At 42.9% G+C, this 26772-nt stretch overlaps 1 protein-coding gene and 1 long non-coding RNA gene across 3 annotated transcripts in view; one reads left to right on the top strand and one right to left on the bottom strand.

Annotated features, from left to right (window-relative positions):
• The window catches only part of LOC117364687, a 238090-nt gene that overhangs the window by 148309 nt on the left and 63009 nt on the right, over positions 1–26772 (bottom strand). The window lies entirely within an intron of this gene.
• The window catches only part of LOC117364683 (cytochrome P450 2C23-like), a 64979-nt gene that overhangs the window by 30274 nt on the left and 7933 nt on the right, over positions 1–26772 (top strand). The window contains exons 6-8 of the mRNA XM_033954156.1: positions 4739–4880; positions 8507–8694; positions 24069–24210. Coding sequence (XP_033810047.1) covers positions 4739–4880; positions 8507–8694; positions 24069–24210 — 472 coding nt within the window. The remainder of the gene's footprint in view (positions 1–4738; positions 4881–8506; positions 8695–24068; positions 24211–26772) is intronic.

Raw genomic sequence — 26772 nt, 5'->3', positions numbered from 1 at the left:
TAACGTGTCAACGGTGCTCTATTCCCATGCACTAACCAATAAATTCCCCCATGGGGTCGGATAGCACCGTAAAGATGAGCATACTGCACCAGACAAACTGACACACTGTCCGACGCAACACACATCAAACCTCTCTACCCACCTGATCAGTTTTGCACTGCCTGAAATGGAGTCGCAAATACTGATCCTCCAAAATTACATCAGGACAACACAAGCCAAACTCCCCCCTAGCCTGTCGTGATTGTGCCACCAACTCCCCCACTCCATACGCTGCAAAGAAGTCCACCGAGAAGGCCATCCAAAACAAAAGGACTTCAAATGTCCTGTATCTTAGCACATAGCAGTGCTAAATGATCATATAGAATAGGGAGACCCCGTAAGCGAGGCCGGTACACAACACCCGCCCGAGCATAACCCTTCAACAACTGCTTAACTAAGAATGTCCCAGTGACATTTTCCCACTAGAATAGGTAAGACACAAAGGCTAAATTAGCTACTGCTTGAGATACCATTGTAAAAGACCAACCCTGCCGAAATCCGTATATAATAAAGTTAATCAATGAACGTTCAGAAATTGGGAAGGAACCATCTGTAATCAAGTGTCCCAGAAAGAGCAATAGTTGCCTCCAACCAGCAGCATAAGATTTCCATGTATTAGCAGCTAAAGATCGCTGCAACAACCACCGACAGTTCTCCAAAAGATATCCCACAGAGACTCCTGCCTTGGTGTAGGTAAGCCATTTGCCTCTGGAGCCAGTGCCCAAAAACGGGCTCACTGCAAACGAGAAAGGACTTCAGCAACCTCGTTCAACACCCCAGGCAAATAAACATTCAAATGCAAGCAAAACAACACAATCAATCACAGTAGTTCCACTAACTTGGGGTATCTAGCTGACTGGCAATTAAAAGCGTAAACCACTGCTGAATTGTTAGAAAATATGACCACTCTTCTATTTGCCAGTCAGGGACCCCATATTTCCAGTGCTACCCATACCGGAAACAATTCTTGCAATCCAAAATTGGAACACAAGCCAAATGTCCGCCACCATCCCGTCCATGGTTGAGCACACCAAACCCCACTAAAGTATATACCAAACCCTATTTCCCCAGCAACATCCGTAAAAAATTGGAGATCTACATTAGAAACCAAGGGTTCTTGCTAAATAGACACCCAATTAAAAGAAAGTAAAAAGGAATTCCATAATTGCAAATCTTCTCATACCATCCTTGTCAAACAGACTTTAAAATGCTGCTTACATAAGCCCACTGACAGCAAAGCTAACCTCCGAGAATAAACCCTCCCCAAGGGAATCAATCATACTGCAAAATTAAAATGTCCTACTAAGGACACAATTTATTTTAATGTCAACTTGGCCGACCCAATAGCCGCAAACAAGACCTGTACTTTTGCCATTGGAAGGCAGGATTCCATCCGAATGGAGTCCAATTCAATACCTAAGAATATCAAGGACGTCTGTGGCCCTTCGCATTTGTCAACCACTAATGGGATCCCTAATTCAGAAGTCACTGCCTGAAAGGCCTGTGGACAAAGGTAGAAAAGGCTTCAAAATAAATACAAGAAATTGAACACTCCATAGGCATTGTAGCGTGGCCGGCCCTCAAGGCTCGCGGTAACCAGTCCACGCTTACAATATTCTCCCCAGCGTGCTTCCCCAAGATGGAGGAAGTCCCTGTTGTGCAAAACTTATCTTATGAGTTTAATCAGAATGGCCTCACACAGGTAAGTATTGAATAACAAAAGTCAAATTTATTGTTCAAGTCACAAATCAAAGTAAAATGCATCAAAAGAAAAATGTATTCAACAAAAAAGGTCTTTGGCAAAAACATTCCACATAATATGCAAGAAACCAGCCTGGTCTGGAACATGTTCCAAAGTTCCTTAGCAATGTCCCAGGTGGAATAAAGTCCCTTAATAGTCCTTAACTCCTCCAGAGTCTTATTGGTAATTGGCAAACTCTGTGTGCTATACTGCACTGTACAGCCTCAGCAAATGCAGCAACAAACATTGGCAGATTTGTCAAAAGGGTTCTTTGGTATTCCAAAAGAAAAATACATTCACAAACTATTCACTATGACACAGTGTAAATCCTGTCCCAAACTTCCAGGATATTCACACCTGTTTGCTGAAGTTTTGTTCCACAGCAGCTCTTGATAAGCAAGAGAAAAAAAAACCTCACAACAGCAAAACTCTTGACTAGCATATCCCTCAGGTTCAACAGAAAAGGAAACATTTAACAAAAACTCAGCACACAAAAAAAAAAAACCAATTCCAAATTAATTAGTTTCCATTTCTTCACCCATTCCCACCTCAGGTAAAGTGCTGTACTCCATAGGTTCACCTTCAGGATTTATCAGGGTTGTATCCTCTAGTTCAGTGTCCAACATCTCAATGTCCCTTGGCTCAGGGGGACTAGGAGACTCCTTCCACATGGGAGCTTCTCCTCTGTCTCCCTTCCTCTTGGTCAGCCAGCCCTCTAAATGCTGCCAAGCTGCTGTACCACGCCCAGCCCTACTCCGGGGCTGAACTTCCTTCAGCTGTGTTTTCCTTCTCCCCTGCTTAGCCAGCTTGACACAAAATGGAGGATTTAAAGAGCCCTTACCAGTTTTCATCAGGCTGTGTTCTGCCTCAGGTTTAAACACAGCCTGTGCTTCCTGATCTTGCTCTTGTCTATCAGGGATAACATGGTCAGCCCGGACTAGTTTCAGGGAGTGATTTTTGTGACTCTTCCCTGGCACAAGGCCGGCATTGGACTCGGGCTTGTGACAGCATACATTTATCAAAATAAAAGTGGCCATCAAATTGAAAACCCAAAAGGTGACACGCTGTCTTATTGTTGAATATGAAACTGCACAAATGAGCTACGGTGTAGCCATTTTCTGAGCACTTTGCATTATATATTGCTCTTATATGAATGATACTGTGAATTTATATACTGTATATACTTGAATATAAATTGATCCAAATATAAGTTGAGACCCCCATTTTCCCCCCAAAAAGGAGGAAAAATGGTTGACTCGAATATGTTGGGGGGCTTAATATTCAAGTGCTCTGTCAGTCTCTGCACCCAACCCCCTTCCCTCCCTCCCTCCCATGTCAGGCACTGCACTCAGCCCCCTTCCCTCCCTTCCTCCTTGTCAGGCTCTGCATCTAGCCCCCTTCCTTCCCTCCTTCCCCTGTCAGGCTCTGTACCCTGTCCCCACCCTTCCTTCCCTGTCATTGTTCCTCCTCTGCCAATTCCTGGTGATCCAGAGGTGCAGCGGGCAGGAGCGAGCTTTCTGCACTCCTGCCCCGCTGCTAACCCAGTCAGTCAGTGGCTGCTTCGAGATCGGGTTTCTTCAGCCACTGAGTGGCATTGAGCAGGAGCATGCTTTGGGCCCCTGATTGGCGCTGAGCAGCTTCTTGACTGGCTCCTGTGAATTCTCCACCAAAGTGCGTTCCTGCTTAGTGCCCCTCAACAAAATATGAACTGAGGATATCATTGTTCTTCATTTGGAACATAGCTGTATGATAATGATCTGTTCCCTGATCTCCTGAAGAAGCTTAGAGTGAAATGAGCCCCGTATAGATCAGAGATCAGAAGTACATCAATTAAAGCTAAGTTCCTGACTCTATTATTGATATTTAAACATTTTTGGATTAGTTGTGCATTTAACCAAAAATTGGAAGGGGTGGTGGACCAATGATTGAACTGATACCCATTGAGTGGACCAGCATATCCTGTTTTGTTGTGAGTTGGGAAGGGGAGTCTTAGGTCCTTCCACCTGTGATATTTTACAATCAGTATATTTCTGATTTTTTTTTACAATTTCTGAATGTTTATATACACGTTCCACTTTTTTGATATATATGAAAACAGCCATTTCAGAAAGCCACTGTTTGCAGTGTGGAAATACACACCATCCAAAGATTCCATGGCTTGGGTGGACCAAATGTCTATACATGTATTTCTCATCTCACAAGGGTAGTACCCATAAACAGAAAAAAAAACCCTGCCATATCAGCTTACACACCTGTCGTGAGGCAAACAGAAGTGCTAACTTGAAGAGGCAGGTGCAATGGCCAAAAAAAATATCCCCCTCATCCCCAACACCCCACTGTTCGTCCACTAGCAACATACCTGCCACCCCTATACCTCCTGATACTATCAGCCTACCCCTCCCAACTCCCTCTGGACCTTTTCAAATCATTCCCTTGTGATCTAGAGTAAGCTAACTATGGAGAACTTATCAGAAAACTACTTCAAAGGGTCAGCGGTGCCATTCTGATTTTGGGTGCTTAACAGAGTTCTCTGTTAGACCATCAGGTAAAACCAAGTAAGAGCCTGAGTAGATCATGGGGTGGGGTGGGGATTGAGGATTTCATCCCAATACAAAACACTTTACCAGACAGCAAGATTGACTTGGAGCTCACTCCTTTGGCTACAGCAATGCATAAGTTCTGATAACGTGATGCTTTTTTTTGTTTTTGTTTTGATTTATAAAATTATTGAGCCCCAGAAACATGAACTACTGTATGTCATTCTGAGTATTTTATATAAGGCACTACATTTGGCAGAACTATTTGAAAAATACAGAGGGATTTGTACACCTTCTGTCCTGGACTTATCAATTCCCCTTCACATCTTGTGTGATTTCAGAATTAACCCTTCATACCTCATTGTATTGACATGTCTCTTTTTAAAATAGCCTTATTTTTTTAATCCTTTTTATCCATCAGGAGAAGGAGAACCCCTTGAGTGAATTTTCAATGGAGAACTTAGTAATCACCACATTTGACTTATTTATAGCTGGGACAGAGACTACCAGCATGACCTTGGCATTTGGATTCATGATTCTTCTAAAATATCCAGAGGTAGAAGGTGAGCAATGAAAGCCAAGAGACGGAATGTAGAAGAAAACCTTGAATTTGGTCTTGGAGGATGAGATGTACAATGTCTGCATCTATGAGACAAACATGTTTTTTTCTGTTGCATATAGTTTTTTGGACCCCCAGTTCATTTACATAGAGTAGATAGTTTCAAGTCTAATAGATGCTGCCATTGTCATCTGGAAGTTGGGACATTAGATCATTTATTATACTATTGTCCCTTGATACTAAAATTCTGGAAATCAATTTGGGATCAAGTTAATAATTTATTAGATAACCCAGTAGCATTATCATATAATACCATTTTATTTGGAACATCTATGAGGGCAAAAAGTCAAATTTCAGCAAAAAATAACAAACGTGTTTATAATGATGGGGGTTGCCATGCAGCTTATTTTAAAGAATTGGAAAAATTGGGATATATTAAATTATTCATTCTGGTGGGAATCCTTATGTTATGTTTTTAAAATGGAAAAGTTTATGGCCATTGAGAAGGGATATTATAAAAAAAATTATGGAAGTTTGGGAACCATTAACTAAATATTGTAAAAATTTATTTATTTGTATAATGGAGGAAAACATGCACATCCGGGGAGGGGGGATATATTTTGGCATTGGTTAAGAGATATAGATAGAGTGTTTACAGGAATTTTTATGAGGTATGGGTTAATTGGAAAGTGGGTGGGGGAAAATAAGTCTTGTATATATACTATTAAATATATAGTGCGGTAATGATAATATTGTATGTAAATGCATCATCTTTTGTGCACAATTGAAGTTTTGAAAATGAATAAATAATTTTTTTAAAAAAATTGTATTGAGGGGCATTTTCAATAGGACGTCTAAGTTTAATTTGGACGTTTTGGAAAAAATAAAGTCCAGAAATTCAGTAGAGAAAATGTTCAAAACAGCCAGATGTCTATCTTTTATTTTTTTAAATGACCCATGTAGATGTTTTGGTCTTTAGTACGTCTTATGTTTTTTGGCCATTTTCAAAAATAAAAACATCCACATGAAAAACTCACAAAAGCAAGTTTTGCAGACATATCAAACTATTTTGTCTGATTGCAGCAGGGGAATCCCCATCAGCTGAGCCGGTTTCAGGGATTCCTGTTGGCTCAGCTGATGTTGGGGGAGTGTGTCCAGTGATGTTGGGGGTGGGGGGGGTTCTGTCCAGGGATGATGGGGAATGTCGCGGGTCCAGGGATATCGGGGGCGTGTAAGGCTCAGCAGCTCTTTTTTAAAAATTAATTTGAAGGTGTACTGGAGGGGATTGATACCTGTGAGGGAGGAAGGGGGAGAGAGAGAGGAATCTCCCTGCCAATTCAGCTGATCCTAGCAAGGTGAATCCCTGAAACTGGCTCAGCTGATGGGAATTCCCATGCCACAATCAGCTGATGGCAAGCCCTCAGTGTACTGTTTTTTTCACCCCATCTTTGGATGGTGGAAGAGGGTTGGTGACCACTGGGGGAGTAAGGAGGAATCATGCTTTAATCTCTCCAGTGCTCATCTGGTCAATTTGGGCCGCTTTGAGGCACTTAGACACATCTAACTGCTGGTGTCTATGTTCCGTCTAGGATTTCCTGGGAAGGTTTTGGTTATCACTGCAGGATATCCAGGTCTAAGCCTGCCTGATGTCCTCCCATAACATACCTCCCAACACGCCCCTTTGAGCTCTGGAGGCAAAGCGGCCTAGAAGTGCAGCTAGACATCCAAAATATCAGTTTCGATTATTGGCACTTGAATGTCCAAGTTATTAGTACTTTCAAGTGCTGACTTGGGCTCATTTTCGGACATTTCAAAGTTTTGATTATGAGCTTCTTAGTTTCCCTTTTCATTTCCTCAATTTCCACTGACATCTCGAGCTAATGATTCTTGTTTAATGTATTTTCCTTCATTTGTTAAGGTTAAGTATAAAAAAAATCTATAACTGCTTCATTCCCTTATCAAAAGTAGAAAACCCCAAAATAGAAAGAATGTCAGAAAACTAATACTCAAAAAAGATTCTTTCATATAAAACCCACAGGAAGATCATTTTGTTATGCATGCCAAAAAAAATCAAACTAATAATTAACACATGATGAATAAAGGTCCTCAGTATTCACAACTCATGTGTTTTCAGAGTTGAGGGCACATAATAACCCAACAGGGTATCGGGTGTGATACGTCCTTGCACCTAATTTTCATGTGCTAAATATGTGAAAATCAATATATGAATAGCAGCACAAAAATCAAAAGTGAAAGTCTTTACACTGTGAAGCATCTTCGCAAAATCAAATATTCATAAGTTCTTAATCAAAAAGAGGTTCAATCCCCTAATTATGAAGCCTAATGATAGCAGTTCAATCACAATATTAGAGAGAAAGAATAGTACTTATCTCCTTTGTCATATAAGAGAGATAGTAAGTACATCTTAGGATGTCAGTGCGGAAAAATTAAGGCTCTACAGAGCTTCATTACGGAGGCTGAAACCCCCTTCTTCAGGAATGGGCGCACTGGAAACAACTTGACGCCGGGAGAAGAGAGAACTCCAACCGACTCACTGCCAAAATGGCACCATCTTGCCAGAGAGTCCGTTGAGTTCTCTCGGTGTCAAGTTGTTTCCAGAGACACCCCAGATGGTATGAATAGCATGAAGAAAGACCTAGTGAAGCTTGAAGAATGGCCTGAGATTTGGCAGCTAAAATTCAATACTAAGAAATGCAAGGGCATGCATTGGTATTGCAAAATCCTGAAGGAATGGTATAATTTAGGGGTGAAGAACTTATGTGCACGACAGAAGAGCGAACTTGGGTGTGATTGTATGTGATGATCTTAAAGTGGCCAAACAAGTTGAAAAGACAACTGCGAAAGCTAGAAGAATGCTAGGGTGCATAGGAAGAAGTATGGCCAGTAGGAAAAAGGAGGTAATGATGTCCCTGTATAAGACTCTGGTGAAACCTCATTTAGAATATTGTGTACAATTCTGTAGACCACACCTTCAAAAAGATATAAAATGGATGGAGTCAATCTAGAGGAAGACTACTAAAATGGTGCTTGGTCTTCATCTTAAGGCGCATAGGGACAGACTTAAAGAGGAAAGGTGGGCAAGGGGAGATATGATGGAGGCATGTAAATACCTATGTGGCATAAATGCAGATGAGACAAGCCCTCTTTCATTTGAAAGGCAGCTCTGGAATGAGAGGGCATAGGATGAAGTTAAGAGGTGATAGGCTCAGGAGTAATCTAAGGAAATACTTCATTAAAGAAAGGGTGGTAGATGCATAGAACAGTCTCCCAGAAGAGGTGGTGGAGATAGAGACTATGTCTGAATTCAAGAAAGCATGGGATAGGCACGTGGGATATCTTACAGAGAGGAAGAGATAATGGTTACTGCAGATGGGTAGACTGGATGGGCCATTTGGCCTTTATCTGCCATCATGGTTCATGTTTCTATCTCCACAAGGGAGTTACTTCCAGAACCTTGATAGGAGGTACAGAATCACAGTTCAGAAACCCTACTATGTATGATTCTAGTGCCATTATCTGGATTAATTCAACATGAAAGCAGATTCTCTTTCATCTCCTTCCCCAATATGACCCTAACCAAGTTTACATATTTATCTATTCACTTCACAGCAAAACTCCATGAGGAGATTGATCGTGTTATCAGCCGAAATCGTTGCCCCTCCATCGAGGACAGGAATGCAATGCCCTACACTGAGGCTGTGATTTACGAAATCCAGCGGTTCGCAAATGTTGTCCCTATGGCTCTACCCCATGCTGTGACTCGAGATATCCAATTCAGGCAATATGTTATTCCCAAGGTAGGGATCCCACTGGGGGAAATATTCACTTATTCAGCCATCTGGCTGCTTTATAAAGATTAACGGAAAACATATCTGCTTATCTTTTATGACCAATATTCAACTGTTTTAGTAGGACTGCAGAATATACAATCAGAAAATTAAATAGATAACATCCATTTAATCCCACCCTCTGAATACACCTTGCCCCTCCTGATCTTATATGTATCATTTTTGTCAAGACATCAAGATATTAAGTCAAATGCTATGGTAGCAATTCTCTAAACTGGAGCTTTGACATAGGTGCCACAATGGGGTGTGATTAGCACCAAATCTATAACGGTTTATGAACACACCTATGCAGTTATAGGAAATAACGCTAAGCCACTTTGGCATGCTATGTCAATGTATGGTATACGTAAGTTGGCAAGCCTAGATTCATCATGCAATGTAAACAACCAATATTATTCTGTAAGATGAGAGAATCCCTTTGTGATGCACCCATGACATGTATTGAATAATGAGCCAATTAGCGCTGAGTCATTATCAGTGCTAATTGGCATCAATTAAAATTTACACATGCATATTTACATATCTGGATCCACACATATATTTTATGTGTGGCTCAAAAAAGTGGCCCTTACCAAGGGAGGGTTATAAGTAGATCGAGGGCATTCCTGGAATTTATACAGTGCAGTGCTTAAAGCTACAGCCTCAGCACCCTGAGGTTGTGGGTTCAGATCCACACTGATCCTTGTGACCCTGGGCAAATCACTTAATCCCCTATTGACCCAGATACATTAGAAAGATCATGAGCCCGCTGGGACAGACAAGGAAAAATGCTTGAGTACCTGAATAAATTCATTTAAACCATTCTGAGCGCCCTTGGGAGAACGGTATAGAAAATTGAATGAACACAGTGGTGTAGTAAAGGAGGGGGCGGTCTGCCCTGGATGCCATCTTGGTGGGAGCGCTGGCACCCCTCTTCCTCTCTGCTCCCCCCCAACTCCTTCCCACTCCTCTCCCCATTGCACGCGTGCCTTCACTTCCCACCCATCCCCACACTGAACCTCTCTTTACCAGTGTGAGCAGCAACTCCAACCTGCAACTCGCATCAGCGTCGGCTCCCCCTCTGATGTCACTTCTGGGTCCTGCCCCTAGGAAGCGACGTCAGAGGGAGAGTGACGTGGGTATCAGGTTGGTGATGCTGTTCACACCGGGTAAGTTAAAAGTGGTATGGGGTAGGAAATGGGTGCACATGTGTGGCGGGGCGGGGGCAGGGAAGGAGTGGGGGATGGAGAAGAGTACAGGGAAGGGTTCCACCGCCCCGGATACTTCTCATCCTTGCTACACCACTGAATGAATGAATAAATTATAGAATAAGGAGGATCTGCACCTAATTTAAGCATGTTATGTTAATCATGTTTTCTATTCTACCTTTACCTATTCAGTTCAAGGTCGGATTACATTACAAGAGGTTGATTTAGTTACCCAGGAAGTTACAATGGACATGGACATTCAGTAAGGTTGCTAGTATAGGTAGATCAATGCAACTATTAATACAATTAGGTTGTAGTTACAAATACGTCATCGTTGGTTCTTTGTTTTGTCCCTGGAGGTATGAGGATTAACACCCAGGTTTAGTTGGTGTAAATCTTCAAGTTAGGTGTGGTTCCTATTGTAAGTGTTATTTTATAAACAGCACCTAACTTTAAGCTCCATTTGTAGAATAGCGCTTAGGTCATTTTTTAGTTGGCGACAAATTTTGGGTAATATATAAGGGAGCAAAATTAATGTTTCCAGCAAGTTTGATGACAAGGGCCCCTTGTTTCGCAGCTTCCCGCTGCTTCAGGAGAAAACCAATCTATTGTGACTGCTAAATTTTGGGTGCCATTTATAGAATTCAGTCCTATGCAACTTACACATGCTGGTTATTGAATAATGCCAAACACTTACACATATTGAGGGGCATAATCAAAAGAAAAACACATCTAAAAAGTGTCCTAAATGGCTACTTGGACGATCAAAACGCCTGATCGTCCAAGTATCCATAACCAAAGCTGTTTTTTAGACGTATCTAAAACCAACTTAGGTCTTTCCCCTGCCTCTAGACGCACCAAGAGAAAAGAGGCGTGTTTAGAGGAGGGGAAAGGGCAGGTGGTGGGAGGGAGGGGCCGACCTAGACCTAGGCATACAACAGGTATAACCAAAACTTAGGCAGGTTGCCTAGTCGGCACTTATACGTTTTTGACTTAGACCAAGTCAAGACACGCCTAAGTGCCGAAAACGCAACCTGCCTACCCCTCCACCGCAAGCATCGTGGCAGGACAGATGTCTCATCTCCCCTACCATGATGCCATCACTCCTCTACCCGAACTGCCGCGACCCGCTGCAGGAGAGATGCCCTATCTCTCCTGCCGCGGGTCGCGGCAGTTCCGGTAGAGGAGTGATGGCATCTTGGTAGGGGAGATGAGGCATCTCTCCTGTCGTGATCCATCACCCCCCCCACACACACACAACATCGGGGCAAGAGGTAACCCAAGCCCTCTTGCCCCGCCGATTAACATCGGGCCAGGAGAGAGGCCAAGCTCTCCTGGCCCCAGTGACCCCCCCCTCCGATTGAATGTGCCAGGAAAGAGCCCAAGCTCTCCTGGCCCCAGTGAGCACCCCCCCTGCGACTGGAATGGGCCAGGAGGGAGGCCAAGCCCTCCTGGCCCCGGCGACCCCCTACCTTCCACCCCCCACAACATTACGGGCAGGAGGGATCCCAGGCCCTCCTGCCCTCGACACAACCCCCCTCCCCCCAATGACCGCCCCCCCAGAACCCCCGATCGCCCTCCCCCACCGACCCGCGACCCCCCCGGCCGACCCCCCCACCCCCACCCCCCTTCCCCGTACCTTTTAAAGTTGGACTGACGGAGGGGTGCCAAACCTGCCCGTCCGGCAGGCAGCCGACACCAGAATGGGGCCGGAATGGCCCAGCCGTCCCAACGCCCCGCCCACAGGTGGGACCTAAGGCGCCAGGGCCAATCAGAATAGGCACATTCGAATCTGAGGTGGGGTCGCCGGGGCCAGGAGAGCTTGGGCTCTCTCCTGGCCCGTTCAAATCGGAGGGGGTGGTCGCTGGGGCCAGGAGGGCTTGGGCTCCCTCCTGGCCATATCGAGTCGGGGGGTACAATCGCTGGGGCAAGAGGGCTTGGGCTCCCTCTTGCCCCAATGTTGTCGGGGGGGGTGGAGGTTCACGGTTCGACAAAGCAGGAGGGCTTGGGCACCCTCCTGCCTGGATCATTGGGGGGGGGGATTCTGTAACTGGTGTTGTTTTTGACTGACACCGGTTACAGAATCCAGTTTTTAGGCGAAGGACTGGCTCCTCCTTCGCCTAAAAGTTCTTCTGTTGGACGTTTGGGGCTTAGGCTTTTTTGGGTTCATTATGGTCAAAAATTGTGGACATCGTGGGGGTGTACTTTTAGACGTAGGTGATCTGGGCGTTTAGTAGAGGCAGGCCATAATCAAAACAAGGACGTTTGTTTTGGTTATGGACACTTTCCCTGCTTCTGCGTTGAACGTTTAAGGACTTAGACCAAAAGGAGACTTAGACACTTTTTTTTGATTATTAACCCCATAGTTGCCAAATATGAGTGCAAACATGTAAATATGTGCTATTATTCGATGATACATGCATGCTAATGGCACCTCATTTTAAGCACCAGCTTAAAAATTGCCTATAGGACTTAAGCAATTAGCCAAATTTTGATTGAATACTGACCCCTAGATATACCAAAGTGATCATTGTATCCTTACCTTATTTCATCATTGTGATCCATGGAAGGAAATATAATTTTCAAAAGAAGTTGCTTGCACAACTAAGCAATTGCTTGGGTAAATACTTCTCTCTGAAAATTGCTCTGTGCTCCAGGGCAAGTTCCACATAGATATTAGATTTAGCAGTAGAAAAAAAGAAAAGGATGTGCAAATTTTAAAAAAGAGGTATTTTGAACTCGCAGACATTGCTGAACTGTATTTTCAAAGAGAAACTACACTTTGAAAAGCAATCAGCAGGACTGCTGGTGCAAGAGTATCTCCAGATCTGCAAACTAAGTGCAGCATGGAAACTTATCCCTGAATGTAGAAAGTATTTTCATAGGAAGAAATACAAGTAGATAAGTAAAAGATAGCCTTAATACCACATATAGCTCAAGGTACATTATACTTTCTGACCATGACCAGAAATTGGACTTAATGGCCCTGATATTCAGTGACGTAGCAAGGGTAGGAGGTGCCAGGAGTGGTGGTGCCTTCCTCTCCCCCCCTCCTGCTCCTTGCACGCCCCTATTCCTTCCTCGTACCTCTTTAAATCTTCACCAGCACAAGCAGCTTCTCCGGCCTGTTGTTCGCACAGCAAATGTTGCACACCTGTAGCAGGTGTTCTCCGTGGACAGCAGGATTCAACAGTCACACATGTGGGTGACGTCACAGCTGACGTTGCCTAGCGGCCCTTGTCAAAGAGTTCAGAATGAACTTAAAGTTCTGAGCTCATGCACTAGTTCCCTACCCATCTGTAGTCAATAGTAACAGAACACTCATCATAGCTTCAGTTATATATCATAGCTTATCTAATATAATAAAATGGTAAGCCGCGCATGCGCACTAAAAAAAACATGTTCCCTGAGCTGTCGCGGCGGCGGCTTTCAAATAAAAAAAAAATTTCCATAGCTGCGGCGGCCTTCCTCACCCCCGGCTCCTCTCTCGAACTGGACGGTCCCTGCGTCTGCCTACCCTTCCCCCCAACACAGCGCATTTCCCCCCCCCCCCCCAAACGAATCAATAAATCGAGCCGGGCCGCCCTCCGCAACAGACCAGAGGAGTTCTTTGCCGCTCACCCCCTTCCCTTGCTGCTGACCCGAATACCTACCCGGCGATTCAAGAAGCCTGTGCAGCAGTCTTCACACGCTGCTTCAGGCCTTTCTACTGCCCTGATTTGCTCTGCCGCGTCTCTGATGATGTCATCAGAGACGCGGCAGAGCAAATAAGCGCAGTAGAAGCAGCGTGTGAAGCAGCGTGTGAAGACTGCTGCACAGGCTTCTTGAATCGCCGACTTACAAGGGAAGGGGAGGGGGGGGGCCGCAAGGACTCTATCCGAGTAATTAAAAAACTCTGCACAGGGGGAGCAGGAAGAGATGATGATGGACAGGGGGGGAAAAAGGAAGGGAGGCCTATTGTTGGACAGGGGGAGCAGGAAGAGGTGCAGATGGACAGGGGGGGAAATTAAGGGAGACCTGCTAATGCACAGGGGGGGAAATGAAGGGAGGCCTACTGCTGGACAGGGGGAGCAGGAAGAGGTGCTGATGGACAGGGGGGGAGGTAAAACAAAGGGAGAAGGGCTGCTGCTGGATAAGGGGAGCAATGAAGAGGTGGTGGTGGACAGGGGGGAAAAATGAAGGGAGGCCTAATGCTGGACAGGGGGAGCAGGAAGAGGTGCTGATGGACAGGGGGAAAAAAATTAAGGGAGGCCTACAGCTGGACAGGGGGAACAGGAACAGATGCTGATGGACAGGGGGAAAAAAATAAAGGGAGGCCTACTGCTAGACAGAGGGAGCAGGAAGAGGTGATGATGGACAGGGGGAAAAAGGAAGGGATGCCTATTGTTGGACAGGGGGAGAAGGAAGAGGTACTGATGGACAGGGGGGAGGTAAAACAAAGGGAGAAGGGCTGCTGCTGGATAAAGGGAGCAGTGAAGGGGTGGTCGTGGACACAGGGGAGGTAAAAAGAAGGGAGAATGGACAGGAAAAAGTGGCTAAGGAGACAGAGAGAGAAAGAAATAAAGACAGACACACACACATATATTCTAGCCCGAGGGAGGAAAATGTTGCACAGGGAAGTAGGGAGGGGGAAATGCTGATGCACAAGGAAATGGAGGGGGAGGGAATGCTGATATGGCTACTGTACAGGAAAGTGGACAAGGGGAGATAAATGCTGCATAGGGGGCAGAAAGAGAGATAAATAGAAAGAAAGACAAATAATAGGAGGGAGGGAGACAGAAATAAAAGAAGAAAGACACAAGGGCAGGGAGTGAGACAGAAAGAAAGACAGACATACATATATTCTAGCACCCGTTAATGTAACGGGCTTAAAGACTAGTAATAAACATAAATTCAGAAAGGGTAGGGTTGGGAGGGTTTGTGTGGCTGTTGTATCCTGCTGTCCATGGAGAACATCTGTTACAGGTGTGCAACATTTGCTTTCTCCATGGACAAGCAGGATAAAAACATCCACACATGTGGAGATTCCCAAGCTGAGAGTTATATTAAAACCAGATACTTTGGAGGAAGAGGTAAACTGAATTAATAAGAATACTCCAAAGTATATAGATAATGCAAAGTAAAAAGATATTTATTTTAACAATGCAAAAAGAATAACATTGTAACATATTGTACAACCTATATTAAGATTGACATTTTGAAACTGTAACAGGTAAATATTCCTGATTATATGATTGATCTAAACCAGTGGTCTCAAACTCAAACCCTTTGCAAGGCCGCATTTTGGATTTGTAGTACTTGGAGGGCCGCAGAAAAAATAATTAATGTCTTATTAAAGAAATGACAACTTTACACAAGGTAAAATTCGTTATAGTTTTTCACTTTCTGCATGTTGCACTGCTTTCAGCTATGTATAGCTGAAATTATCAAAAGCAATTAAGGAAAGATTTATAAACTATAGAGTTTTATGGTGACGAGTCAAACGAGCGCCAACAATTCAGCACAAGACTTCAGCGTGCCACAGGAAAACCTTCTTTTAAAGGGCTCCGACGGGGGGGGGGGAGGGGGGGAATCCCCCCACTCTATTTAATAGGGATTGCGCTGCCGTGTTGGGGGAGTGTAGGGGGTGTAACCCCCCATATTATACTGAAAACTTAACTTTTTCCCCCCAAAATAGGGAAAAAGTTAAGTTTTCAGTATAATGTGGGGTTACAACCCCCTAAACTCCCCCCCCCCCAATGCCAGCGCGATCCCTGTTAAGTAAAGTGGGGGGTTCCCTACCTACACCCCATCGGAGCCCTTTAAAAGAAGGTTTTCCTGTGGCACGCTGAAGTCTTGCGCTGAATTGTCGGCGCTTGTTTGTCGGCATGCGTTTGTCTTGTGCGCTTAAGACTATGAACCGTACAGATGCAGGAAAGCACTTGTGTGAGGTTACAGCAGTGAGGCAGGCAACGTTCCAGAACAATGGTAACATACCGAGGGCCTCAAAATAGTACCTGGCGTGCCACATGTGGCCCCCGGGCCGCGAGTTTGAGACCACTAATCTAAACAATAATGCATAACAAATTTAGAAGGGCTACTCCAAGTAGCCGCTTGGCATATATCTTGCAACGGTACATTTTTTAAAAAAGAAATAGTAACAGATTTTGCTCTAATTTTATGAGCTGTTACCCTTGGCTTTACTGGATGATTTTTGTAACAGTACGATATGCAATCTGCTAACCAATTTGATAAAGTTCTTTTGGGAACTGGTTTGCCAAAATTTGAAGGATTGCATGACAAAAACAGTTGAGAAAGACGATTTTGAGATGATGTCCTCGAAATGTAAACTTGAAGAATTTTGCCACAATCTAATGGATGAGGAGTTGTATCATCATCAGCAAAAAATGTAGGAAGTACTATTGGTTGGTTAATGTGGAAACTTGAAACCACTTTAGGTAAAAATTTTGGATGTGTTCTTAATATAACTTAATTTGTGAAAAATTGAATGTATGGATGGTAATGTACCAATGCTTGTATTTCACTTATTCTACTGATGTATTTGCTATTAGAAAAAGTGTTTTCCAAGTAAGATATTTCAAGTCCATAGAGTCAAGATCCATAAATGGATGGTGCATCAATGTCTGAAATACTAAATCTAGACTCCATTGAGGTGTTAGTATTAAATTTGGTGGATGTTTTAATATAAGGCCTGTTAAAAATCGAGATACCAGAGGGTTTTGTGAAATAGGATGTCAAATATCCGATCATGAAAAGCTGCTATAGCAGAAAGATGTTCTCTTACCGATGGAACCGAGAGACCAGACCTAGATATATGGAGGAGTATTGTAAAAGGAATGAGACCGAACAGGTGAATGGATCGACTGATTTTGTTGAACACCATGAATCAAATCTACGCCATTTTATATATAAGTTTTTCTGGTTGACGGTTTTCTTGAATCAAGAAGAACTTGTTCAACATCTGGTGCCAAGTTCAAATTGGCATAAGGCCTCTGTTCGGCTTCCATGCCATCAATGATTGTGAACAAAGGTTTGAATGCAGAGTTGTCCCGGAGTTCTGTGATATGAGATCTGGTCTGATGGGCAACCAAATTGGCGGTAACATCTGAAGTCGACGGAGCGTTGGAAACCATGGCTGTTGGGCCCAATTTGGTGCTATCAAGATGCATAGGGATCGATCTTGAAAATTTTTATTAAGACTTTTTGAATGAGTGGAAGTGGAGGGTACGCATAAAGAAGATCCTTTGACCACATCAGAGCAAAGGCATCGTTGGCTATGCTGTGGAGCGACGGAATCTTTGAGCTAAATCGCTTGCATTTTTTGTTGACTGGGGATGCAAACAGATCTATCCATGGAATTCCAAATTTTTGGATGATGAATACATTCACTGTTGGATGCAGGGTCCACTTGTGTGGAAGAAGATGTCGACTGAGGGCATCTGCTAAATGACTGTCTACTCCAGGAAGGTATATTGTATGTAGAAAAATGTTGTTTGACAATGCTAATTGCCAGATTTTCATTGCTTCCTGACAAAGGTGTATGGAACCTGTGCCTCCTTGTTTGTTTACGTAGTACATCATGACTTGATTGTCCATTTGAACTTGTACTACCTTGTTTGCTAACTGAGGGAGGAATACCTTCAAAGCATAATATACTGCTCGTATCTCCAGACGATTGATGTGATAATAGGACTCTTTTAGAGACCAGAAACCCTGAGTTTTGAAATGGGTAATATGGGCTCCCCAACCTTTGTTTGAAGCATCTTTAGTAATTGTTACTTGTGGTTTCAGAGGATGAAATTATTTGCCTGTTATAAGGTTTTTGGATGTTTGCCACCATTGCAGAGCATTCCTGGTCTCGTCTGTCACAGGAATTATGACTGAAAGATGTTGTTTGAATTGGTTCCATTTGGATTTTAGGTCCCACTTAAGTCGTTACATGTTTAGACGTGCAAATGGGACTGTATATACTGACACTGCCTGACTTGTAGGAAAATTTTTGCTGTTGCTGATTGTTTGGAGCACAATTTTTGGGCTAGTTGTATTACTGTGATCTGGCGTGAAATTGGCAGATAAGCAGATGCGGAGGGAGTGTAAAGGAATTCTCCTATGTACTCCAAGGATTGAAGGATAGATTTGCTGTAATTGATGAGAAGACCTAAGGTGTTCATAAGACAAATCATTTTCGATAGGGCTAGTTGTACTGCCTGAGGGGATGGAGCCACAATAAGCCAATCGTCTAGGTAAGGAAATATTTACCTCTTGTCTGAGATGGGCTGCAATCACAGCCATACATTTTGTGTAGACTCGTGGTGCTGAAGGCAGGCCAAAGGGTACTACTTTGTACTGGAAATGTTTGTTGCCACATTTGAAGCAAAGAAACTGGCGAAAAGTAGGGCAGATTGGAATGTGGGCATAGGCATCCTTGAGATCTAGAAAGACCATCCAATCATTTTTGCGCAGTTGGGGAAGAATAGTAGCAAGGGTATTCATGTGGAATTTCTCTTTGAGAATATGAAGATTTAGTCCTCTGAGGTCTAGGATTGGTCTGAGGCCTCCTTTTTTCTTTGGTATTAAAAAATACCGGGAATAGAATATGTGATGTTGGCTGGTTAAAGGTACAGACTCTATGCAATTTTCCTTTAGAAGGTTTGAAATCTCCTGTTTCAAAATGAGAAGTTGATGGTGAGGCATCTGAAAGATTTGAAGTTTGCGAAACCTTGGGATTGACGTCATACGAAGGCGATAACCTTTCTGTATTATTGATAATACTCACTGATCTGTCATTATTTTTGCCCATTGAGAATAAAAAAGGGTCAAACGACCTCCTACTGCAACTTTTTGGATCGAATTTAGGTTATTATCAAAAATTTGGTGCAGGCTTCTGCTGGGAAGTTGTAGTCTGCTTCAATGTTTTTCTCTCTCTTGGTCTTTGTCTGTTATACTGTTGATATGGTTGGTTGTTATATCTGTACCTGTTGTATGTATTATAATTATAGCGTGGATTATATTTTCTAAAAGGTCTTTTAGCATTGTAAGATTTTCTTTGGGAAAACAATTGTTGCTCTATATTTCCTTGAGTTAAAGTCTGTCCTTTAACTTGGAAAATATAACTTCAACATTTTCCCCAAAAAGTTCATCACTTACGCAAGGAGCATTGGCCAGCTTGTCATGGGTATCTTCCCTGATACCCGATGAGCGGAGCCAACCCATACTTCTTCCTGCAATAGCTATAGCTGCTGCTCTTGAAGCGGTATCATACGTATCTGAAGAAGTTTGTAGCAAGTATTTAATGCATTCTTGAATATCTGATAATATAGTTGATTGTTCTAAATAACTCAAATAAATATTGAGTAATATGGAATTGGTGATTCGCTATGCGGCATACTAACATTGAATTCTGAAATATTTTTTTTTGAGACAAGATCCAATAATTTGTGATCTTTGCCAGGTGGAGCATTATTTACTCCTCGGGTAACTTTAGCACGCTTAAGTGCTGATTCTACGATCACTGAATGTTGGTGGGACAACCGAAGTTTATTGTGTCCCAATGCAGATTGTACTTTATATTTGGTATCTATACCTTTCCCTGTGGCTTGTGAGGTGAGAGGTTCACGCCAGATAGTTGTTTGATTTTCTAGAACAGGGGTGTCAAAGTCCCTCCTCGAGGGCCGCAATCCAGTCGGGTTTTCAGGATTTCCCCAATGAATATGCATGAGATTTATTAGTATACAATGAAAGCAGTGCATGCAAATAGATCTCATGCATATTCATTGGGGAAATCCTGAAAACCCGACTGGATTGCAGCCCTCGAGGAGGGACTTTGACACCCCTGTTCTAGAAGATGTTCATGAATTGGTAAAGCAATAAGTACTTTGGGCACTTCTAAATACTTCAATGCTTTAAGGTATTTATTTCTAGGATCTGGTCTGTCTGAAATAGACAAGGATAATTGTTTTGCCACTTTCTGTAAAAATGTGGGATATGAAGTATCTTCCGGTGGATCCTGGTTCTCTGGTATAGATGGAGAAGGATCAGATAATGTATTTGGAGTGAGTATTTAGTCAGAAGAAGTTTGAGGAGGAGAATTTGAAGTTGAAGTTGTGACTTGCTGCAGAGATACTATTTGAGGAGGAATTATGGGTACATTAGTTTCCTGAATTACTTCAGGATTAGATAATTTAGTAGCAATATTTTGCGAATTTAAGTCATCAGATTGCATGCCATAATGAGTTTCTAAAAACTGCCTCCATAATTCAGTAAAAACTGGATGAGGCTGGGGTGGTGACAACATTTTTGTTAAGATTCTAGAATTAGGCTGTACAGGAGTAGATACTAAAGGGTCTGACTGTACATTGTTATGACCTGACAGATCTGGTGGAGATAATGCAAAGTGTTGAGGAGATGTAGATAAGTGTTTCCTTTTACGGGTACACTTTATTTTAGGTGGTGAAGAGATATTCTTTGTGCTTGAAGCAGAATCAGAGTGCAGAGTAGCAAAACTGTGGCTGTCTATAGTAGAAAAACAGTGAGATTTTCTTCGGTGATGTTTGTAAGGTTCATCCCCTTGATGATGTCAGTGATCTTCTGTCGATTGATGTTTCTGTTCATCCTCTGATGAATGGGAATCCTGATGACGTCGATGACCTCTGGATGACTGACATCTAGGATGAGCCTGTGGTGAATAGGAATGGTAACGGTGTCCATGACGCCGATGGCCCTCCTTCTGATGATGTCGAGGCTCCTCCTTCGAATGACGTCTATGCTGTTCTTGCATGCCGCCTTGACTCCTCCCTTGAATGTTGGGAGTGCTGCTCCAAATGATGCTGGTGCCGGCGACGGTAATTGCAGGCGTCTGTTCCTGGCCGGCGTCTATGTTCGGAGTCCTCAGATGGTGTCCGTATGGGTCGTGAAACCGAGCCCGGACAACAGTGAGAATCATTTTTAATCTCACCTTCATTTGTATAATGTCAGGAAAGTGGTGGAGGTGACAGTTGACGAACGGCTACTGTATAATTAGTCTGAGAGCATTTTGGTGCAGAGAGAGGCTCAGAAGTACTCGGCAGAGTAGAAACAGGATCTTGTAGGAGAAGTTTCCACTTGTTTTTCCTTGCCTTGCGTGCTCTCTTAGTTAAAGCAGCACATTGCAGACAGGAGTCTGAATCGTGCTGTGATCCAAGGCATTTTGGTGTGGGTCTGTAATGGACATTCTTGCTGAACAAGTTGTGCAAGACTTAAATCCAGGCTTTTTTCCATTGTTTTAGGTTGATGCTAACTAGAATAAATAACTTACTAGCTAAATAAAATAACAAATGTGACAAGGGCACGGTTTGGCTAACTGATCGCTGTGGTGGTTAAAAAATAACTGAAGGTATACTGAGTGTTCTGTTACTATTGACTACAGATGGGTAGAGAACTACTGCATGAGCTCAGAACTTTAAGTTCATTCTGAGCTCTTTGACAAGGGCCGCTAGGCAACGTCAGCTGTGACGTCACACACATGTGTGGATGTTGTTATCCTGCTTGTCCATGGAGAATGGCATTGGCTTTCCCTCTGATGTCACTTCCTGGCTCCGTGACCCAGAAGTGATTTCAGAAGGAGCCAAGCCGGCATGAACAGCAGACTAGAGTAGTTGTTCGTGCTGGCAAAGATTTTAAAGAGGAATGGGGGCAGGAAAGTGAGAGTGTGAGCATTTCATGGGGGGGGGTGGAAAGGTGTCAGCACCCCCATCAAGACAGTGCCTGGAACGGTCTGCCCCCCCTTACTATGCCACTGCTGATATTCAGACCATGAAAGGTAGGGTTACCAGATTTTACTTTAGTAAAATTTGAACCCCTAGACCTACCCCCAGGCTTGCCCAGTTCCACCCATTCTCAACCCATGCGCAGATGTCCTCCTGCCCGACACGATTTCGAGGATGCTTTTCAAAACCCAGACAAAGTCCTCAAAAAGGAGGACATGTCTGGGGAAATCCGGACGTCAGGTAACCCTAATGAGAGGCAGCCCAGCTACCTCCCATTATCAGCGGTGATTCTAGATATTCAATGCTAGGACTGTGTTGTAACTTTTGAGGGTATTTTTAGATTGAAATCCAACAACGCAAAATCTTGTGAATGCTGTGGTTCATAAATGCTTTTATACTCTATGGCACTTACATTCCATTCGGACTTGTTTTGAAAGATCAGCTTTTCAACTTTTGGTGCAGTATTTGGTACCGTCCACACTTGACTATTGTACTACAGTCTATCTAGCAGGTTTTAAGAAGCATTTTAAAAGGCCCACTTTGATTCACAACACAGCTGCTCGCTTAATTTTTAGTTTGGGCAGAACTGAACATGTAACGCCTTACCTTTGTAAATTACACTGGCTCCAAGTGGAAGCGCAGGTTATTTTTAAATTCAGTTGTTTTTGCTACAAAGTGTTGTATGGTTTGCTATCGAATTATCTAATGGATTATTTTATTCATTTTTTTTACTCCATAATTTGGTCTTTTTGACATTTCCCTCGCCCAAAGGTTGTGTTTGCAAGACACATCATGGGCGATTACTTTCTTATCATGCCTCTAGCTGGGAATCTGAGTTTTGCCCATTAATATGTACCTCTGTTTTGTGTTTTTATTTTAGAAAGTTACTGAAGACTTGTTTCAAAAATTTATTGGGAAGTAATGATGGGTGGTTGAAATGTTTTGTTATATTGATTACGAGTTTGTAGCTCACTGTGTTTGTGCAGTTTGTGCCATTCGCATAGAACTGGAAGGTTTTGCAGAACAAAAATAAAGTCTTATGCTATATGTTATATATCCGGCCAAAGGCACACTGAACTTCAGGAGTAAAATTCGCTGCTGCAGACTTAGCCGGCCAAACTGATATTAAACGACTGACCAGCTAAGGCCTAGTGGCCAAAGATAGATCTGCTTTTTAGGCTAGTCTGTCTGGTCATGTGGCATAACAAGGTAGTTGCCGAATATTGGCGGTGACTGGCCAAGTCCCACTACATAGCTAGTCACCTGGCTATCAGCCAACCTGGATATTCAGCAGAAGATACCTGGCTATCTCCTGCTGAATATCAGTGGATAGCCAGCTATATGCTACTTGGCCGTAGAGAAGCCATTTCTTGCCTACCAAATAGCACTCAATATCGCCAGAACACAACATACATAAACTGTGATTGCTAACAATGATGGAACACAGCCAAGTCATGACCAGAGACAATCAAAACACATCAATTCCTCACGATTGCAAACCTTACTTACTAACTTAGCAGTGTATGTTAGACTAGTGTCCCGCCACCTTTTTAAAGTCGTGGCACACTAAACTCAACACCCCTGCTGGAAGGCATCTGGAAATGCGTGGATGTCAATGCGATGATGTCATGTGCATGCATGACATCAGGTTGATGTCCGTGCATATGCGGAGGTCCTCTAGACGGGGCCCTGTGCCTTCTATTACTATGCCGGTAAGTGGTTGCTGGAGGAGAAGAGGTGCTGGAGCTGGCTGACTGCCTTCAGGACATGCCTCTCCCTATGAAAGTCAGCTGGCGTCTCTCCTCCTTGCCAGCATCTCGTTGCACACCCAGAATCTCGCCATGGCATATTAATGTGCCAGAGCACACAGTTTACGATATGCTGTGTTAGACCCACACCATTATGCACAAATGCTCCAATGAGAGATGCTTCAGATAGATCCAGCGACAGATTATTTCAGTCTTATCATCAGAACTCAAAACATTTTCATGAAATATATATTAAATGCTATCCTTCACCTGTTTGAAGCATCACCATCTGTTTTTCAGCATTCCATCCAATAGAGCTTAATATGGCCCCTCCTACTTACTCCTACAATGTTATAAGGCCTGCATTTATCTTTCATTCTAGATCACCAGGTGGGCAATCTCAGTCTTCAAGGACTGCAATCCAGTCAGGTTTTCAGGATTTCCCCAATGAATTATGCATGTGATCAATGTATATACAATGGAGGCAGTGCATACAAATAGATCTCATGCATATTCATTGGGGGGAAATCCTGAAAATCTGACTGGGTTGCAGCCCTCAAGGACCGAAGTTGCCTACCTCTGCTCTAGATTCTGTTAATGATGCCTTACTCCTGATTTTATAGTATCTGCACTTTGTCTTCCAGGGTACCACAGTTTATATCATGCTGAGCTCAGTCCTATATGACCCAAAACAGTATCAGAACCCAGAATCTTTTGATCCCAACCACTTTTTGGATGCCAATGGCTGCTTTAAAAGGACCGATGCCTTTATGCCATTTTCTTCAGGTATTGCTATGTTGTTCTGCCCCCACTTGATGTGGGAATATTTCTTTCTGTTTTATAGCTACTTAAACAATTTTATTTGTCCTCCTCAGGTATCACCACATATTTTTAATCAAGACTTATTTTATGCCACTTGAATTTGGAATTCTAAAACCAAAGATTAGATTAGATTAGATAAATCCAATCATGGAGTATAACCAGGACTAGATCAGGCATGCCATGAAGCTACTAAGCAGTAGATTTAAAACAAACCGGAGAAAATATTACTTCACACAATGCATAATCAAACTCTGGATTTCATTGCTGCAGAATGTGGTGAAATCAGTTAGCTTAGTGGGGTTTAAAAAAGGCTTGGATAATTTCCTAAAAGAGAAATCCACTGCTTATTCCTAGGATAAGCAGCATAAAATCTGTTTTACTACTTGGGATATAGCTAGATACTTGGGACCAGGGTTGGCCACTGTTGGAAACAGGATTCTGGGCTTGATGGACCTTTGGTCTGTCCCGGTATGGCAGCTCTTATGTTTTTATGTGAGCCAAGTATAGGACAATCATGCCATTGTGACATCACTGATGAGGATGGCTGTTAGGTATTGGTGAAATGAGGCATTATGACATCACAATCTCAGCTCTGGAATGTTGCTACTATTTGGGTTTTTGCTAGGTACTTGGGACCTGCGTTGGCCATTGATGGACCTTCGGTCTGTCCCAATATGGAAATTCTTATGTTCTTCTGGAAAATGGACTGGTGGCCTTACACATGTTCATGGCAATTTTCACTAAACTGTATAATACACCACTGCTTTTGTTCCTGAATATTTGCAGCAAAATTGCAAAGAGCAACTATGCAGGCAATAGATGGCTTGGATGGGCAAACTAGATAGGTCATATGGGCCCAATATTGAGACCGCAGGATGCAGCCCAGTTACCTCCTGCGGTTGGTGGTGATCCCAGATATTCAATGCTGGGTCTACCACCAGCATTGAATATCCAGGGCAAAGTTCACCACCATTTTCATCTGCTGACCGGCCAAGGCTAAACAGCCAAAGATAGACCTTGATTTTAAGACTGGTCTATCTGGCCATATGCCTTAACTGGCCAACTGATGGAAATAGACAATGACCAGCTATGGTTACTGGGCTTGCCGGCGAGCCAGATATTTAGTGAGAGATAGATGGCTATTTCACATTGAATATCTGCAGATAATTGTCCAAATGGGACTTAGCTGGCCAGAAGCCATTCTTGGCAAGCTAAGTCCCACTGAATATAAGGGAGATGGTCTTTATTTGCCTTCATTTTTCTATGTTTAGGCACATGACCTTAAGTACAAAAATACCTACTTGCTTAATTCCTGCATTGGTGTCAATGAGCTTAAAGATGAGAAACTACGTAGGTATAACTGAAAGTTAAATTACACAAGAATAATTTACTCCTCCAAATTAAACAACATCCAAGAAAATGTCTCTTTTCTCTGAAGTAGGGTTACAGATGTCTGTGAAAACCCAGACATGGCCTATTTTTAGAGGACTATCCAGGTGCCCGAAGGGATTTCCAAAACCCAGCAGTCTGTCCAGGTTTTGGAAGGTCCCAAGCTTGGGGCCACATCTAGAGGACATTTGTGCATGTTTGTACATTGACGAGATGACATCACATGCATGTGTGCATGTGTGTTATATCATTGTGTTGACATCCACGCATGTGTGGAGGCCCTCTAAATGTGGCCTCAAGCTTGGGGAAGGAGACATGAGGTTTGTGTGGGAGCAGGACTGAGGGCGGAGTGAGGTAGGGTTGGGGGCAGGGCTGGACAGAACAGGGCAGGGCCAGGTATCATTTTTGTTTAGGAAATCTGGCAACCATACTGAGGGCAATTTAATAACAAGTCACCAAAATGGCCTTTATATGCCATCATTTTCTAACATTTCTATTGTATTTGAATTCAAGAAAGCATGGGATAGGCATGTGGGATCTCTTAGGGGGAGGATGAGATAGATATGAATGGACAGAGTGGATGGGCCATTTGGCCTTTATCTGCCATCATATTTATATGGTTCTATGTTTCTATTAAAATAGATCAATCATGCAATCGATGCAAACAGAAAAATATGTCTCTTTCAAACATGCAAAACACAGATCTTCACCCAGTTTAGAATAAATAACCACAATATAAAAATAGAAATAAAAATTAAACTAAACTCCCAAGAAGTTAGACTCTTTACACAGTGCAAGATCAGAGAAAGACTGACATATTCCAACTACTACATTCGAATTAACAAATACAAATGAAACACAAAAATGGAAAATTATAGCTTTTTATTGGACTAAATGTATTTTTTAGTTAGCTTTAAGAGGCCAAAACCTCTTTCCTCAGTTCAAGACAGTATACTGCTATTATGGTATCCTGTCCTGAACTAAGGAATGATGTTTGGTCTCTAAAATTAGTCAAAAAAGAATTAAGATTAATCCAGTAAAAAAATAACACCTAATTCCATTTTCTACATATTTTTACTTCAAGTAGTGTAGTAGCTATGTTAATAAACAATATCTCAAACTAAAAATAAAATTCAT

The sequence above is a fragment of the Geotrypetes seraphini genome, chromosome 8 (genome assembly GCF_902459505.1).
Source record: "Geotrypetes seraphini chromosome 8, aGeoSer1.1, whole genome shotgun sequence".
NCBI classification, from domain to species: domain Eukaryota; kingdom Metazoa; phylum Chordata; class Amphibia; order Gymnophiona; family Dermophiidae; genus Geotrypetes; species Geotrypetes seraphini.
The sequence above is the reverse complement of the archived record's forward strand: the minus strand, read 5'-3'. Positions and strand labels throughout refer to the sequence as shown.